Raw genomic sequence first — 17,163 nt, forward strand, 5'->3', positions numbered from 1 at the left:
CAAACATTTACTACCTCCAACACCATTACACAGCGGCAGCAGTGTGTACCATCCAGAAGTTGCACCGCAGAAGCTCACCAAAGTACCCGAGACAGCAGCATCGGAACCAAGTGTTTCTTACATTTAGAAGGCAAGGGCAGCAAATGCAAGGAAATACGAGCACCTGAAAGTTTCCCTCCAACCCATATTCCATTTGACTTGGAAATGTATTTCCATTCCTTCACTATCATTGGTCAAAATCTTGGAACTTGCCAAATAGTACTGTAGGAATAATGGACTGGAGCAGTTTAAGAAGACTATTGACTGCCACCTCCTTGGAGGCAATTAGGGCAAATGCTGGACTTGCTGAAAACTGACCGTATCATGTGAAAAAATAAACAAAAATAAAATATACTCACTGTCCACTAGACCTTAGCCTGATACTTACACCACTTGTTCCTCATTCTCAGAATTTGTTCTAGCCTTCTTTATTGGATTGTAAAAACATACTGACGTAGAAAGTTTTCCTGAACACATTTCTTTCAGTTAGATATGGTAGATGGTGCAACATTATGGCTATCACATTTTTTTCAGTAGCACTGACCTCAGCAGTTAGTTCAGAGGTTCTCAATTCTGCAGATGTCTGTTTCAACAGTGGTTTTACTGACTTCCACCAATCAATGAGAAGTAGAGACATTATTTTGCTTGGTGAATGTGCCTCACCTGTGACCCTCATACTAGAACATGAGACTAGCATACCAAGACTCAGGTTGCAGTTGTTTTTTTTAAAGCCCTTTGTTGGTCCTGAGTATGTTTGGCTGGGTTTTTTAAAAAGTGACAGTGGCTTCACAGAAAAGTCGTGAGTTGATTTGTTATTCAGTAGATGTTTTTAGGGACGGTGTTTCAACACCAGTAATTTTGGAAAATACAAAGTTCTAAACTAGCATAAGGAAAGAGAGAATTCATAGATAGGAAGATCATTGAGGGTAAAGAATTTCTATTTTCTATTAATCTACAATATAGTTAATAGTACAAGAAATTAAAATCATTTTTCTAGTTGTTTAAGTTATGGTTAAGAGTAAATACTTAAGGTGTGGCAGGGGAGCCAGGTTCGTGTATTATCCATCCTGTTGTTTGTTGGATTCTCCTGGCAGTCTGGATGACCACATCTGCAGGCCTGACCAGCTTCAGCACTGTCTGGAATGCACTGCAGTGCATCTAGAAAGCTGAGTTACATGGATAACTTTTTTAAAAGATGTAGTCACCCACATCTTCAGCAAATGCAGTCAGGGAAGGAATTGGTGACCACTTGTTAAAAGAAGCGAAGCCCCAAATGCATCTCGCTCAAACAATTTTGCAGTGTTGAGAAGGAGTGGAAGTGACAGTTCCTCTGGTAAATGCAGTCAAAGCCCAGATGCAGAAAATGAGAGGAGAAAGAGCGGATAGCAAAAACAGTAAAAAAACTGAATGGTGAGGGGTGCAGACAGGCATTTCTGCAGCTGCAGATGTGACTTCAAGATGATGTGTTGCCTCTCTGTAGCCATGGTCAATATAATCACTGAATGGGGGATGTGGAATACTCAGAGGTTATGGGAACATTGGTACCAATGACATATCCATCAATCTCAGCCTTGGATATACTCCATGACCTAGCCTTTACAACTGTCTGTAGTTAAAAAGAAATTCATCCTCATCTGCCTTAAAAGGGAAACTCTTTATCTTGAGGTTATACCCTCTGATCCATGACTTTCCCCATAACAGGAAACAATCTTTCTGCACCTACCCAGTCTAGTCCCTGAAGAATCTCATGTTTCAATGAAGTTGCCTTTCATTCTTCTAAACACCAATGAGTACAGGCCCAACCTGCTCAACCTCTCGTAAGACCATCCCTCTTTACCCAGGATCAACCTAAAGAGAAAGCAAAGAGCTGAGAATGCTGGAGATCTGGAAGGCGAGAGAACCTGCTCTGGACTGCATCCAAGGTTAGAACGTCTATTCTTAGATAGGGAGCTCAAAACTATTCGTAATATTCTAGCTGTTGTCTGGCCTTGTATAGTTTTAACAAGAACTCCCTATTTTTATACCCTTTTTGAAATAAAGGAACACATTGCATTTCCCTCCTCTAATACCAAGCTTTTTGTGACTTACACACAAGTACTCCCAAATCAGCTTGTGCTGTAGCTTTCTGCAGACTTTCTCCATTTAAATAATATTGAACACTTCTATTCTTGCTGCCAAAGGGGACAAGCTCACATTTTCCAACATTATATTCCATCTGCCAAGTACTTGCTTACTCCTTTAACCTGCCTATTATCCTTCTCTAGATCTTTTGTGTCATCCACAAACTTGTCCATGTTCTGAACTGGGACGAGCTGATTTTAATATCAAAGGCAGGATCTGGCCAAAGTGGATTTGCCCTATTAATATTCAGCAACCAATTTTAAATGCTCCAAAAAAGCAATATGTCACAAATTCTTGTCTTGGAAGTCAAAAACAAGTATCTGGCAACTTCAGCTTCTCGTTGGCTGTGAAGACTTCCATGCTGCCTGAAGACATAATCCATAGCGAACAGAGGCATGCATTCCTCACCCATAGACAGTGGCATCTGACATTTCCCAATTGCTCACAAACATCATGGCATCTCTTTAATCCATTAGGAGACTGTTTAGGAAATAAAGACTTGCACTACAGGGTGCTCCAACAACTAGCATTGAAAGCTGCTGCAAATACAGGCACTCAGTACACTGTCTGGTCCCAGGTGCTCATTTGTTCTCATAGCACTTGCACACTTAGCACCTTGCATCCATGTTAATGCCTTGCCTCATGTTGCTATGCCTATTGATCTTTTGCACCAATGAGTGATCAGTACTGCCCTAAGCAAGTGTTCTTTTTTGCAGAGACAATGACAAGCTTCCTGTCATTGAGAGTGCCTTGAGGGGGAAATTGCATTTGTGATTAGCCAACAAACATGTCAATCTAATGTCTACAGCAAATGCCAGCTGCCTGCATTGCAAAGACATTGCATAGAACAAAAACAAAGTTGTTGGAAAAGCTCAGCAGGTCTGGCAGCATCTGTGGAGGTGAAAAGAGTTAACGTTTCAGGTCCGGTGACCCTTCCTCAAAGACATTGCATGTTTATTCAACCAAATTAATGTCAAAAACTAGGTGGGAGCTGGGATACTTGTAATCCAAGCCTCTGGATATATCCAACTTTAAATGCCTCCTCCTTCTTGACTGTAATTTGAATTTTATCACAGTTGTCCTCTCTGTTTCCGTGTGGTATGCTGAGTAAACAGCCACTGGGGCGAGAAAACAGGGGTGTACGTGAGAGGGAGTGTCAGCCATGCCGGATATGTGCCATGAGCAGGATATCTTTGTGGCTGCTGAGGCATTATATTACTGATGTTTGGGCAAGGGCAGATTGCCAATACTGTCTGGGTGTGTTTAAATATGGCACAGCCCCAAGAGATATAAGTCTTTTGGAAGCTATCCAGTGTGTCTTGCGAACAGTGTAAAACAAGATTAGAATCCAATATGAGGGATGCCGTAGGAGCAATGCAAGTGATTAATGAAGTGGGTTTGGTGCAGAGGCCAGTGTTTGGTCCTTCGCCGTTTGCAGTGTTCATTAATGATCAAGACATGAACATAGCCGGCTCAATCAGTAAGTCTGCCAATGACGCAAACATTGTTGGTGTGTCAAATAATGTGGAGGCAAACTTAGATTACAGGATGAGAAAAACAGCGGGAAATGGATTTTAATCCAGAAAAGTGTGAGGTGGTGTATTTTAGGAGGGCGAACAAACAAAACAAAGGGGTACGTGATGAAGGGTAGGACCCTGGAACATACAGATGTTAGGAAAAGCCTTGTTGTGCATGTCAGTCATTGGAAGTTCCTTGTTGTCTAGAATGACTCTCTTCCATTTTAGGGTGAGTCCCTAGGTGGCTGTACAGACCAATGCAGCTTCCACAGGCTATTACACTTGGAGCAGTGGGTGGTCGCAGGAAAGGGTAGGCAGACCGTTGGTATCACAGCGCACTCCTTACGCTATTTTCACTTGACTTCCACTTTTTCCCTGATGGCTACTCTCAAAGTTCTCAACATCTTTCCAGAGGCTCCTCCTCCACTTTGGATGGTCTTGGGTCAGTGATTCGCAGGTGTCTATTGGGAACGCTGCATCTTCCCAGTGGATTCTCAGGATCTTGCGCAGGTAGCATTGATGGTACTACTCCAGTGACTTGGGGTGTCTGTTGTAGACAGTCCACATCTCAGAGCCATAAAGAAGTTCACCACTGATCTGTAAACCATGATAGTGGTGTCAGATCTGATGTTATTATCCTTAGACACCTTTCTCCTCAGGCAGCCAGAGGTGAAGCTGGATTTCTTCAGCAATAGCTGTTTTGGCCAACAGGACACTTCCAATACCTTGGGAGTGGTTAACATTCTCCCAGGCCTCCCCATGAACCCTGATGATTGAGGAATCGCTCCACAAAGCTGGGCCAGGTTGGTGGAGGACTTTCATCTTGTGGATGTTCAGGGTGAGATTCATACCCTCATATGCATTGGTAAAGGTGCTGATGATGGTCTGGAGTAAATATTCTGAGATTGCACATATGCAAGCATCATCTGCATATTGCAGCTCGGTGACTGGTTGGGGTGACTTTGATTTTCACTTGAAGTTGGCAAAGGTTTAATATTTCCCACTGATTCTGTAAATTAGAGGATAAGGAAGGCCTTGGTATGCATGACAATTATGCACAAAAATCTATAAAAGGCACAGTGGCAGTGTCTCTACCTCTAAACCAGGAAGCATGGGTTCAAGTCCAGCCTGCTCCTAAAGTGTGTGATGACATCTTTGAACTGGTTGATTAGAAAATTTCTATGATTTTCAAGTATCAGTGAAGAATATCAAATATGTACATAGATCCATGGAGGCAACGGCTCAATGGCATAAGGTGTTTAAAAAGGCATGTAGAATATAACAAAATAGAAATTGCTGGAAAATCTCAGCAAGTCTGGCAGCATCTATGGAGAGAAATCAGAGTTCATGTTTTGGGTTAAGGAACCCTTCTGAGGAAGGGTCACAACTAAAACATTAATTCTGATTTCTATCCACTAATGCTGCCCAATCTGCTGAGCTTTTCCAACAATTTCTACTTGTTTCTGATTTACAGCATCTGCAATTCTCAATTTTTATACAGGGATATGTCTTTATTAGTTGACAGTTTGACTGCAAGCGCAAGGAGGTTATAACAGAACTGAATACAGGATTTTGGTTAAGACCACAGCTGTATGTTAGTATGGTAATTACACTATAGGAACTAATGGCACTAGAGGAGTGCCTCCGAGATTCAGCACGACAATGCTCAAGCTGGAGCATTTCAGTTATCTTTGTCCTGGGATAGCCTGGGGTTTTCTTTTAAGTAGAGGAAGCTGACTGGGACCTATTGAGATCTACAAAGTAATGAGGTTCGTAGATAAATAGGTAGAAACACCTTCCCCTTCGTAAGAGGGTCACTGACTGGAGGAACACAGATTTAAGGTAAGTTTCAAGAAGTATGTTGGCAATTTAGGGATGATTGTGGTGATCATCTGGAACTTACAGCCTGAGGAGTGACACAGGTGCAATCCCTCACAATATTAAAGAAGTATTCAGAAGGTCACCTTGAAAAGCCACAATATACTAGGCTATGGGTCAAATGCTGGGAAATGGGCTTAGAATAGATAGATGTATGATGATCGGTGCAGGCTTGGTGGGCGAAAGGCCCTGATCCTGTGCTGGCTATTTTGTTTGGGCAATGTTGCAATTTCATATGAGCCATTGAGTGGCGATTGCTGTCCTCTCACCTCTCGTAATTGACGCACACCGGACAACTGCGTTAGTAACAAACAGTGATTGGATTTAGCCCTCCCCGAGCCAAAAACATTTTAAACGAACAGTGACATTTCAGGCAGCTGATTCGCCAGCGACCGGTGACTCACGGATTGGGCGTGTGAATCCCTTTCTTCCTAAGAAAACAGTTGGATGTGGAGTGTTCGACACGGTAGAGATGGACTTTGACATTATCACTCCGCGGATAGGAGGTTTCGGCCGTTACCACAAGCGGTTCGCGGTTGCTGTCTGTCTCCCGAACTTGCTGCTGGCTTTCAGCTTCTTCAGCGACGTCTTCCTCAGCCGGACTCCTGACCACCACTGCCAGCCCGATCCGCAGCTCTTGCCTCTTGCCCTCAGAAACTTGTCGGGCTCCGCCCTCAACTACAGCCTGCCACTGCGAAGCGGCAGCGAGTCTTTTCCCGCCACCTGGAGTCGCTGCCGGCTGCACCGCTATCCGTTAACGGCCGGCACGAGCCCACCACTGCCCAACGGCACAGTCTCGTGCACCCGAGGCTGGCAGTTCCAGCCACGCGACGGCCTCGATAACAATGTTGTTAGTCAGGTAAACTACTCCTGAACGCTCGATTTTTAAATCGGTGTGACTGGATGCTGTTAACGGGTTTTAAGTTTTCGCCTAATCATATATTTGCTTGCTTCCCTTAAGAAATGTGCATAATTAAAGTTACTTGTGAAAGAAGCAAAAGGGCATGAAGCAAAGGTTGCGGCTAGGGTCTGGAAATGCGCTCCCTGAGCGTGCGCTGGAGGCAGGTTCAATTGGGAACATTATAAAGGGAGTTAGAATGCGTTTTGTTATGAGGAATGGAGGGGAGAATGAAACTAACTTTCGTAATGATCAAATTGATGAATGCAGACATGATGGACCAAGCTCCCCGCTCGTCCTCTACTAATTCTGTAATTTGATTAACAAATCACAGGGCAAAATACTGTGGCTGCCACTGATCTGAAATAAAAACAGGAACTCAGGTCTGACAGCATCTGTAGAGATAAGAACAGAATTAGTATTCCAAGTCCAATATGACAACTTCAGCTCCTGAATTTTTTTTAAAAAAACGTCCTGTTGGTCCCAAAAGTAACTTCTTCTCTCTCCGTAGAACCAGCACTTGCCAAGCCTACAGAGTTTCGCTAGTACTACTTGTAGTTTTATTTACTTTTTGCTTCACCCTTTGCGATTCCACCACCCACCAAAGTAGGATTTTATAATGTACCATCATGCTTTCGTGTTTGGAAGCAGCGGATGTGTGGAACTGAAGGAATTTGATACAGTTGACCTGGCCAAGTAGTTTCATTTCAGAGTTCATCCATCAACCTGGATTGTTGCTGGCATAGATTTTTCATTATCTTCCTAATCCAGTTGAAGTAATACATTTTCTATTGTTGTTGTATATGTTTTTCTTGATGGTTCTGTTTAATGTAAACTTGAACATGATGAACTTGTCAAACGTGTAACTTTGCTGCAAAACGCAAAGTAATGGCTGGTTATGAAAACAACCAAAGAACTGTGGATGCTGGAAATCAAACAAAAACAAATTGCTGAAATGACTCAGCAGGTCTGGCAGCACCCGTGGAGTGAAAGCAAAGTTAACATTTTGGGTCCAGAGACCCTCAGAACCCTTCTGATGGACAGTCACTGGACCTGAAACAATTAATTCTGCTCTCTCTCCTCATATGCTGCCAGACATGCTGAGTTATTTGCAGCAATTTGTTTTTGTCCCTGTTTGTGAAATATTAGCCCATCCAACTCTAATATTACTTTCTGTTCACTAATGTAATTTAACTTCAAGCTATATTGTAAAATGTATCATTTTCCTGCCCAAAAATACACAATTAATTATGTTTTTGACACATGAACAATAGCAACAGAACAAATATGAAGAGGAGTAGACCATTTGGCCCCTCAAGTCACTGTGTCATTCAACATGATCATCCAACTTGGTACCCTGTTCCTGCTTTCTCCTCAAACCGTTTGATACTCATGGACAAGGATAGGAGTGGTCCTAAAGGAAAAGTACTAAACTGGGGGAAGACTGACTATACCAAGATTTGGCAGGATCTGAGGAATGTAGATTGGGAGAAACTGTTTGAAGGTAAATCCACATTTGATGTGTGGGAGGCTTTTAAGGAGAGGTTGATTAGCGTGCAGGAGAGACATGTTCCTGTGAAAATGAGGAATCGAAAAGGCAAGATTAGGGAGCCATGGATGACAGGTGAAATTGTGAGACTAGCCGAGAGGGGAAAAAAGGAAGCATACATGAAGTCTAGGCGACTGAAGACAGACGAAGCTTTGCAAGAATATCGGGAATGTAGAGCGAATCTGAAAAAAGAGATTAAGAGGGCCAAGAGAGGACATGAGATATTGCTGGCAAACATGGTTAAGGAAAATCCCAAAGCCTTTTATTCATATATAAAGAGCAAGAGGGTAACTAGAGAAAGGATTGGCCCAGTTAAGGACAAAGAAGGAAAGTTATGCGCTGAGTCAGAGAAAATGGGTGACATTCTTAATGAGTACTTTGCATCGGTATTCACCAAGGAGAGGGACATGATGGATGTTGAGGTTAGGGATAGATGTTTGCTTAGTCTAGGTCAAGTTGACATAAGGAAGGAGGAAATGTTAGGTATCCTAAAAGATATTAAGGTGGACAAGTCCCCAGGTCTGGATGGGAGCTATCCCAGGTTGCTGAGGGAAGTGAAAGAGGAAATAGTCGGGGCCCTAACAGATATCTTTGCAGTGTCCTTTGACACAGGTGAGGTCCCAGAGGACTGGAGACTTGCTAATGTTGTCCCCTTGCTTAAAAAGAGCAGCAAGGATAATCCAGGTAATTATCGACCGGTGAGCCTGACGTCAGTGGTAGGGAAACTACTGGAGAAGATACTGAGGGATAGGATCTATTCCCATTTGGAAGAAAATGGGCTTATCTGTGATAGGCAACATGGTTTTGTACAGGGAAGGTCATGTCTTACCAACTTAATAGAATTCTTTGAGGATGTGACAAAGTTGATTGAGGGAAATGCTGTAGATGTCATATACATGGACTTCAGTAAGGCATTTGATAAGGTTCCCCATGGCAGGCTGATGGAGAAAGTGAAGTCACATGGGGTCCAGGGTGTGCTAGCTAGATGGATAAAAAAACTGGCTGGGCAACAGGAGACAGAGGGTAGTAGTAGAAGGGAGTTTCTCAAATTGGAGACCTGTAACCAGTGGTGTTCCACAGGGATCTGTGCTGGGACCACTGTTGTTTGTGATACATGTAAATGATCTGGAGGAAGATGTAGGTGGTCTGATCAGCAAGTTTGCTGATGACTCTAAGATTGGCGGAGTAGCTGATAGTGAAGGGGACTGTCAGAAATTACAGCAGAATATAGATAGACTGGAGAGTTGGGCAGATAAATGGCAGATGGAGTTCAATCTGGGCAAATGCGAGGTGATGCATTTTGGAAGATCAAATTCAAGGGCGAACTATACAGTAAATGGAAAAGCCCTAAGGAAAGTTGATGAACAGAGAGATCTGGGTGTTCAGGTCCATTGTTCCCTGAAGGTGACAACGCAGGTCAATAGCGTGGTCAAGAAGGCATATGGCATGCTTTCCTTCATTGGGCGGGGTATTGAGTACAAGAGTTGGCAGGTCATGTTGCAGTTGTATAGGACTTTGGTTCGGTCACATTTGGAGTACTGTGTACGGTTCTGGTCGCCACATTACCAAAAGGATGTGGATGCTCTGGAGACGGTGCAGAGGAGGTTCACCAGGATGTTTCCTGGTATGGAGGGTGCTAGCTATGAAGAGAGGTTGAATAGATTAGGATTACTTTCATTAGAAAGACGGAGATTGAGGGGGGACCTGATTTGAGGTCTACAAAATAATGAGGGGTATAGACAGGGTGGATAGCAAAAAGCTTTTTCCCAGAGTAGGGGACTCAATTACTAGGGGTCATGAGCTCAAAGTGAGAGGAGGAAAGTTCTTTACACAGAGGGTGGTGGGCGCCTGGAACGCGTTGCCAGCGGAGGTGGTAGACGCAGACACATTAGCGTCTTTTAAGATATATTGGACAGGTACATGGATGGGCAGGGAGCAAATGGACACAGACCGTTAGAAAATAGATGACAGGTTAGACAGGGGATCTTGATTGGCGCAGGCTTGGAGGGCCGAAGGGCCTGTTCCTGTGCTGTAGGTTTCTTTGTTTCTTTTTTAGTGCTAAAAAACAATATTTATTTCCTTCTTGAAAGCACTGTGTTTTGGCTTCAACCAATTTCGGTGGTAGAGGCTCACCATTCTCTGGTTGAAGAAATTTCTCCTAATCCCGCTGCTAAACGGCCCACTCTGTATTCCTTAACTGTAACCCTTCGTTCTGGACTCCTTGGTCATCAGGAACATCTATCCTGCATTTACCCTGTTTAGTTGCGTTGAAGGTCCGAGTTGTCCTCTCCACCCATTCTTCCAAATCTAAGGTAGTCTGAACTGATTCAGTCGCTTTTCATATATCAGCCCTACAATCCCGTGAATCAGTCTGATACACCTTTGTTGTGCTCGCTCGACAGTCAGAATATCCTTCCTTGGATATGGAGACCACTAAAAAATTGCACACAGTACTTCCAGGTGTGGTTTCACCAAGTCTCTGTACAATTTCAACAAGACATCCCACCTTTTGTATTCTATTCCTTTTTGTCATGGATGTCAACAGGCTATTTGCCTCCTTTGCTGCCTGCAATTGTTGTGGAGCTCTACATTTGCTTTGGCTTCTTAATGCCAACTTTTTTTTTGTAGCATTATAACTAATTGTATTTGTCAATTAAAAGTTTAGCTTTGTGTTACCATAATGTTTCTTGAGCCTGAAGTGCAATGATTTATACTGTCTATCCTTAACATTTCACTGTTAAAAGATCTAGACTTTGGTCTAAATGTAGTATCTAAACACAATTTGTTTGTATTTATACTTGTTTCATTTCTTGCTGGTTTGTCCAGCTATAAGTTTTGTGGGGTTGCTAGTTTGGAATGGACTTTTCTATTTCCTGCCTTTATTTGTGTACAAGTCTTGAAGCAGGATATGAATATCCTGGTAGATGACTGCGGTTTGATCTATATTCAAAATAATTGGCACTCTGCTGAAGTTCAATATATATATAGACCTTATTAATTCACAGCACAACAAACCCGTTCCACATCACATCTTTTCAGCCACAAAAGACATCCAGATTAACCCTCTTTCCAGCTCTTGGTGGGTTTGGAACTGGGGATAGTGTACTGTTTATGGATGGTAAATTTAACAGACATGAAACAAAGAACAGGGTAAATGGGTCTTTTTCTGAATAATGTGTCGTGACAAGTTGGGTACTGCAAGATACTGCACTCCACTCTGTGCTAAGACTGCAGCTATTCTCAATATATGTCAATGATTTTAGGTGAGAGGACGAAATGTAATATCATGAAACTTGCAGATGATGCAAAGCTGTGTGAAAAAGTGAACTGTGAGGAGGATGCAGAGGTGTTGCATTGCGATTTGGGTAGGCTGAGAATGTGGGTAAATTGTATGACAGTTGCAGTATAACATGAATAAGCCAGGAAAGCAGATTTATTATTTGACTGTAAATTTGAGCAAGGGGAATGTTCAATGAGACCTGGTGTTCTCGTGCACTAACCATTGAAAGTAAATGTGCTGGTGCAGCAGGCAGTAAAGAATGCAAACTGTATGTTGGCTTTCATTTGTTTGAGTTAGAGTACAAGAACAAGGATGTTTTTGTGCATTTATACAAGACATTGTTGAGGCCACACCTAGAATTTGTAGCCCGGGTTGTAGGCGTTGTGGTTGGTTGGCTCGCTGAGCTGGTTTGTTCTGCAGACGTTTCATTACCCTGCTGGGTAACATCAGTGCAGCCTCCGATGAAGCACTGTTGTATTTGCCCACCTGATTTTTAAACCCTGGAGTCCGTTAAGCTGGATTATCTCACTTCTGGTTTTCTTTCGTAGTGGAATTTAGATGGGGTTGAGTTGTTTGTTTTTTGATGGCTTTCTTCGTGGAGGCTTCATGGAATTCCCCTGCCTGTCTCTGTTTTGCTTGTCCCAGTCAAACTGGTGGTTCTCTCTATCCGTGTGGATAGAGATGAATGAGTATTGGTAGTGTCTTTTTGTAGCCACCTGGTGTTGGTGTACTCTTGTTGTTAATTTCCTTCCTGTTTGTCCAATATAGTGTTTGTCACAGCCTTTGCAGGGAACCTTGTAGGTGACGTTGGCCCTGTCCATAGTGGGAAGTGGGCACTTGGTTCAGGTGAGCAGTTGTCATAGGGTTGATGTGGGTTTGTGTGCCCAGCAGTCTTAGGAGTCTTCTCACCAGAGAGGAGGAGAAGAACAAACAGCTCCCATTCCTGGATGTCATGGTAGAGTTCAAGACAAATGGGGGAACTCCAAATAAAAGTACACAGAAAGGCCACACACACTGACCAGGCACTGAACTTCAACAGTAACCATCTTAACACACACAAAAGAAGCTGCATGTGAACACTGTTAAAATGGGCAACGACAACACTGCAGCAACACAACTACACCAAGAAGAAGAGTACCTCTTCCAGGTTTTCAAAGATAATGAATATCCAAAAAACTGGGTCAGAAGATGCCTACGTACCCCGACACACTCATTATGCTACCTTACATCAGGAACACATTGGAACTAACCACAAGACACCTACAACTGCTGGGCATCAAGAGTGGCACACACCCACATCAACCCTGTGACCAATGTAATCTATAAGATTCCTTGCAGAGACTGACAAACAGGAAGGAAATTAACAAGAGTACACAAACCCCAACTGGCTACAAAAAGGCATGACCAACACTCATCTCTGTCCACCTTGATAAGGAGAGTCACCAGTTTGACTGGGACAAGCAAAGCAGAGACAGGCACGGGAATTCCTAGAAGCCTGGTATTCCACAAAGAAAGCCATTAACAAACACACAAAACTCAACCCCAAATACACTCCACTACAAATGAAAACCAGAAGCGAGGTAATCCAGCTGAATGGAGTCGAGTGTAAAAACCAGGCAGAAAAACACAACAGTGCTTCATCGGAGGTTGCACTGATGATGTTACCTGGCTCGGTGAGCCAACCAACCACAACACATCTAGAATGTTGTTTGCAGTTTTGGTCTCCTTTTGTCTGAGGAGTGATGCTGTTGCTATTAGAGGCAAGGCAGCAAAGGTTTATCAAATTGATTTGTGGAGGGCTAGGACTGATGAATGAGGACCAGTTGAGTTGCTTAGTTGGAATTTAGAATGAGGTTGGATCTCATAGAATTTTATAGATTGTTAACATAACTAAACAGGCGAGATGCAGAATTGGTGTTCCTGATGGTGGGGGAGGTACAGAACCAGGGATCATAGCTTAAAGATAAGGGGTAAACCTTCTAGGACTGAGATAGGTAGAAATTTCTTCATCCAGTGAGCCTGTGGAATTCACTGCCACAAAGTGGTTAAGACAAAAACATTGTTTTCAAAAGGATGTAAATGTAGGTTTCCTAGCTAAGGGGGTCAAGAGTTATGGAAGGGGAGGGTGGGATTATTTGGGATATCATATTACAACTGTACAGGACATTGGCAAGGCCACATTTTGAAGTATGATGTATAATTCTGGTTGGTCAGCAAGAGGAAAGAGTTTCATTTAAACTGGAAAGGGTGCAAAAAAAAGACTTGCAAGCAAGTTACAGAAAGTTTGAGTTCTAGGATAGGCTGGGACTTCGTTCCCTGGAGCACAGGAGACTGAGGCAGTGACTTTTATTTTACAGAGCCTTATAAAATCAAGAGGGGTGACATAAGGTGAGTAACCAAAGTCTTTTCCCCAAGGTGGGGGTTTTAAGCTGAGAGGGGAAAATACTTTAAGGATAATAACTTCACACCGAGGGTGGTATGTATATGGAATGAGCTGCTAGAGGAAGTGGTAGTTACAACACTTAAAAGGCATTTGGACGGTTGTGGATAGGAAGGATTTAGGCGGATATGGGTCAAACACACGCCAGTGGGGCTTGTTCCGAAAACTAGTCAATACAGACAAGTTGAAGCAAATGACCTGTTTAAATGCTGTATGATTGTGTGACTCTTAGGATGCAGAGTTGGATGATAAACTGTGATTATATTGAACAGTAGAGCAGGTTTGGGTTAAATAGTCTACCCCTGCTGTCACCTTCTATGTATCTATGGTGGGTAGCCCTGTAGGTTAGACCATAAGACAGGAGTGGAGGTAAGGCCATTCAGCCCATCGAGTCCACTCCACCATTTAATCATGGCTGCTGGGCATTTCAACTCCACTTACCCGCACTTTCCCATTTCAAGTGTATTTGACATTTCAAGAGCAAGCATGAATGTTTATAATCATGATCATCGATCATCTATCATCCTTCCATGATGTGAAGACACCAAATATTGTAAATTGTTCTGAGGAAGGGTCACCGGACCCAAAATTTTAACTGATATTCTCTTTACAGACACGGCCAGCCCTACTGAGCTTTACCAGCAACTTCTGTTTTTGTTCCAATGTAAACATTAGCTTGCCTTTGTGCTTTATTAGTTACTGAGAATTAATTTTAGCCTGGGGAAAACCCAGAGATTTGGGGGGGAAAAAATTTTCTGGTTAGAAAACTGCACTGGTTATCTAGAGCTGAGAAAATCTAAGAAATCCAAGATTGGTTGTTAAGAGGAAAAAAGACCTCTCTGCTCACAAGACCAGAACTGAGGAAAAGCAATTATGTCAAACATGTGGATTTGATAGGAATATATGGACTTTGACTAAGTGTAAAGTAATAATTTTGAGGGAGTACATGTAATTTTTGTTTTTACGTATTAAAGTAAATTTGCAGACGACGCTAAGGTCGGTGGAGTTGTGGATAGTGACGAAGGATGCTGTAGGTTGCAGAGAGACATAGATAAGCTGCAGAGCTGGGCTGAGAGGTGGCAAATGGAGTTTAATGCAGATAAGTGAGAGGTGATGCACTTTGGTAGGAGTAACCAGAAAGCAAAGTACAGGTCTAATGGTAAGATTCTTAGTCATGTAGATGAGTAGAGAGATCTCGGTGTCCATGTACACAGATCCTTGAAAATTGCCACCCAGGTTGACAGGGCTGTTAAGAAGACATACAGTGTTTTAGCTTTTATTAATAGAGGGATCGAGTTCCGAAACCAAGAGGTTATGCTGCAGCTGTACAAAACTCTGGTGCGGCCGCACTTGGAGTATTGTGTACAATTCTGGTCACCACATTATAAGAAGGATGTGGAAGCTTTGGAAAGGGTGCAGAGGAGATTTACTAGGATGTTGCCTGGTATGGAGGGAAGGTCTTACGAGGAAAGGCTGAGGGACTTGAGGCTGTTTTCATTAGAGAGAAGGTTGAGAGGTGACTTAATTGAAACATATAAAATAATCAGAGGGTTAGATAGGGTGGATAGGGAGAGCCTTTTTCCTAGGATGGTGACGGTGAGCACGAGGGGGCATAGCTTTAAATTGAGGGGTGAAACATATAGGACAGATGTCAGAGGTAGTTTCTTTACTTAGAGAGTAGGAAGGGAATTGAACTCTTTGCCTGCAACGGTAGTAGATTTGCCAACTTTAGGTACATTTAAGTCGTCATTGGATAAGCATATGGACATACGTGGAATTGCGTAGGTTAAATGGGCTTGAGATCGGTATGACAGGTCGGCACAACATCGAGGGCCGAAGGGCCTGTACTGTGCTGTAATGTCCTATGTTCTAAAATCTTCCAAAGTGCGGCAAGTATGTTAGAGTGTACTGTGAGGCCATGTTGTCTGTTACGTAGGCATCTGTAGATTTCTTCGGTCACATCAATTGACATCCCCCTAGCCCAAGAAACAGTGGCAACATTACTAGAGGAAACAGCAACTCGGCCAGTAACTCCATCAGCAAGGAGAAGATACTCAAATTACTAGACCTCTGCTCAAGGTACACTCCTCCGTCCTTTTAATGGTCACATTATAGAAACAATCAATGGTACACCATTGGGGTCACCCATCGCTGGATTCCTTGCAGAAGCAACCATTCAAAGACTAGAACGGACACACACACACACACACACACACACACACACACACACACACGCGCGCGCACACGAACGAACACACACACGCGCGCACACGAACGAACACACGCGCGCGCGCACACGAACGCACACCGAATCCTCAACCTAAACATCAACTACCCCTATGCCCACAAACAAAGCTGCATTAGGGTACTTCATACAGGATCCTCACCTTAAACCGACATCCCTGCAACTTGACCCCCAGATACCTACATAACAGACAACAACAGGAGGACACAGTTTGACCTAACACACTTCCCTACATCAGGAACATATTAGAACTGACAATAAGACACTGGGAATCATGGTGGCCCGCAAGCCCACAACCACTTTACGACAAACACTCGAGGATTAAAGACCCCATTCCACAACATGCAGAACAAACGTGGTTTACAAAATACCATGCAATGACTGCCACAAACATTACATCGGACAGACAGGCAGGAAGGAAACTAGCCATTAGAATACACTAACATTAGTCAGCAGCAAAATGGCACGATGAACTCTCCGTAATATCTGCCTCCATCTGTAATGCGAGCGTATAGAATTGGACCTCATATATAAACCCATACAGATCAAAACCGGAAATGACAGTACTCATGATAGATTGGACGGTATAAATTCCAAGTAGAGTAGAATAATGTCGCTTCGTCGGAGGCTCCACTGATGGTGTCACCTAGCATAGTGACAAAATGTCTGAACGAAAACAAGTAAACCAACAACCTGATCCACAAATCAAGCTACAGATATTTTGCCAATACTTTTAAATTTACTACTCTGCATTAAAAATGGGCTATAAAATTAATCTTTAACTGTTTTCCAGTAACTTTTAAAAGGCGTCAGCACTTTAAGCTATGTTTGTAAAATAGGAAGAGTGTAGCTTGTGTTCCCAATGATACAAAGCAGATGAATATGCTTTCAGTATACATACTTGACAGTACACTGTTTCTTCCCACAGATTTACCAACTGAACATACATTCAATGTTTCCTACACAAGTTTATCTACAGTGCAATCCATGTCAACTTTTATTGTACCATGCATTGAAAGATTAGCTTTTTCACTTAATTGTCTGTTGCATGGGCCTTCTACGTTTAGCATGTGTGCAAGCAAGATGCTCAATTTTTAACTGTTGTAGGATGTTTATCGTGCAGAATACTCCAGTCAAGCACCGTTCATGATGTAAGTATCCGGTGTATTGATGTGAATGTATGGTATCTGACACAC

General features: G+C 42.9%; 1 protein-coding gene across 1 annotated transcript in view; it reads left to right on the forward strand.

Annotated features, from left to right (window-relative positions):
- Positions 1-5,958: 5,958 nt before the first annotated feature.
- The window catches only part of slc22a31 (solute carrier family 22 member 31), a 58,697-nt gene continuing 47,492 nt past the window's right edge, over positions 5,959-17,163 (forward strand). The window contains exon 1 of the mRNA XM_048546888.2: positions 5,959-6,414. Coding sequence (XP_048402845.1) covers positions 6,028-6,414 — 387 coding nt within the window. The 5' untranslated portion in view covers positions 5,959-6,027. The remainder of the gene's footprint in view (positions 6,415-17,163) is intronic.

Source organism: Stegostoma tigrinum, chromosome 16 (genome assembly GCF_030684315.1).
Source record: "Stegostoma tigrinum isolate sSteTig4 chromosome 16, sSteTig4.hap1, whole genome shotgun sequence".
NCBI classification, from domain to species: Eukaryota; Metazoa; Chordata; class Chondrichthyes; order Orectolobiformes; family Stegostomatidae; genus Stegostoma; species Stegostoma tigrinum.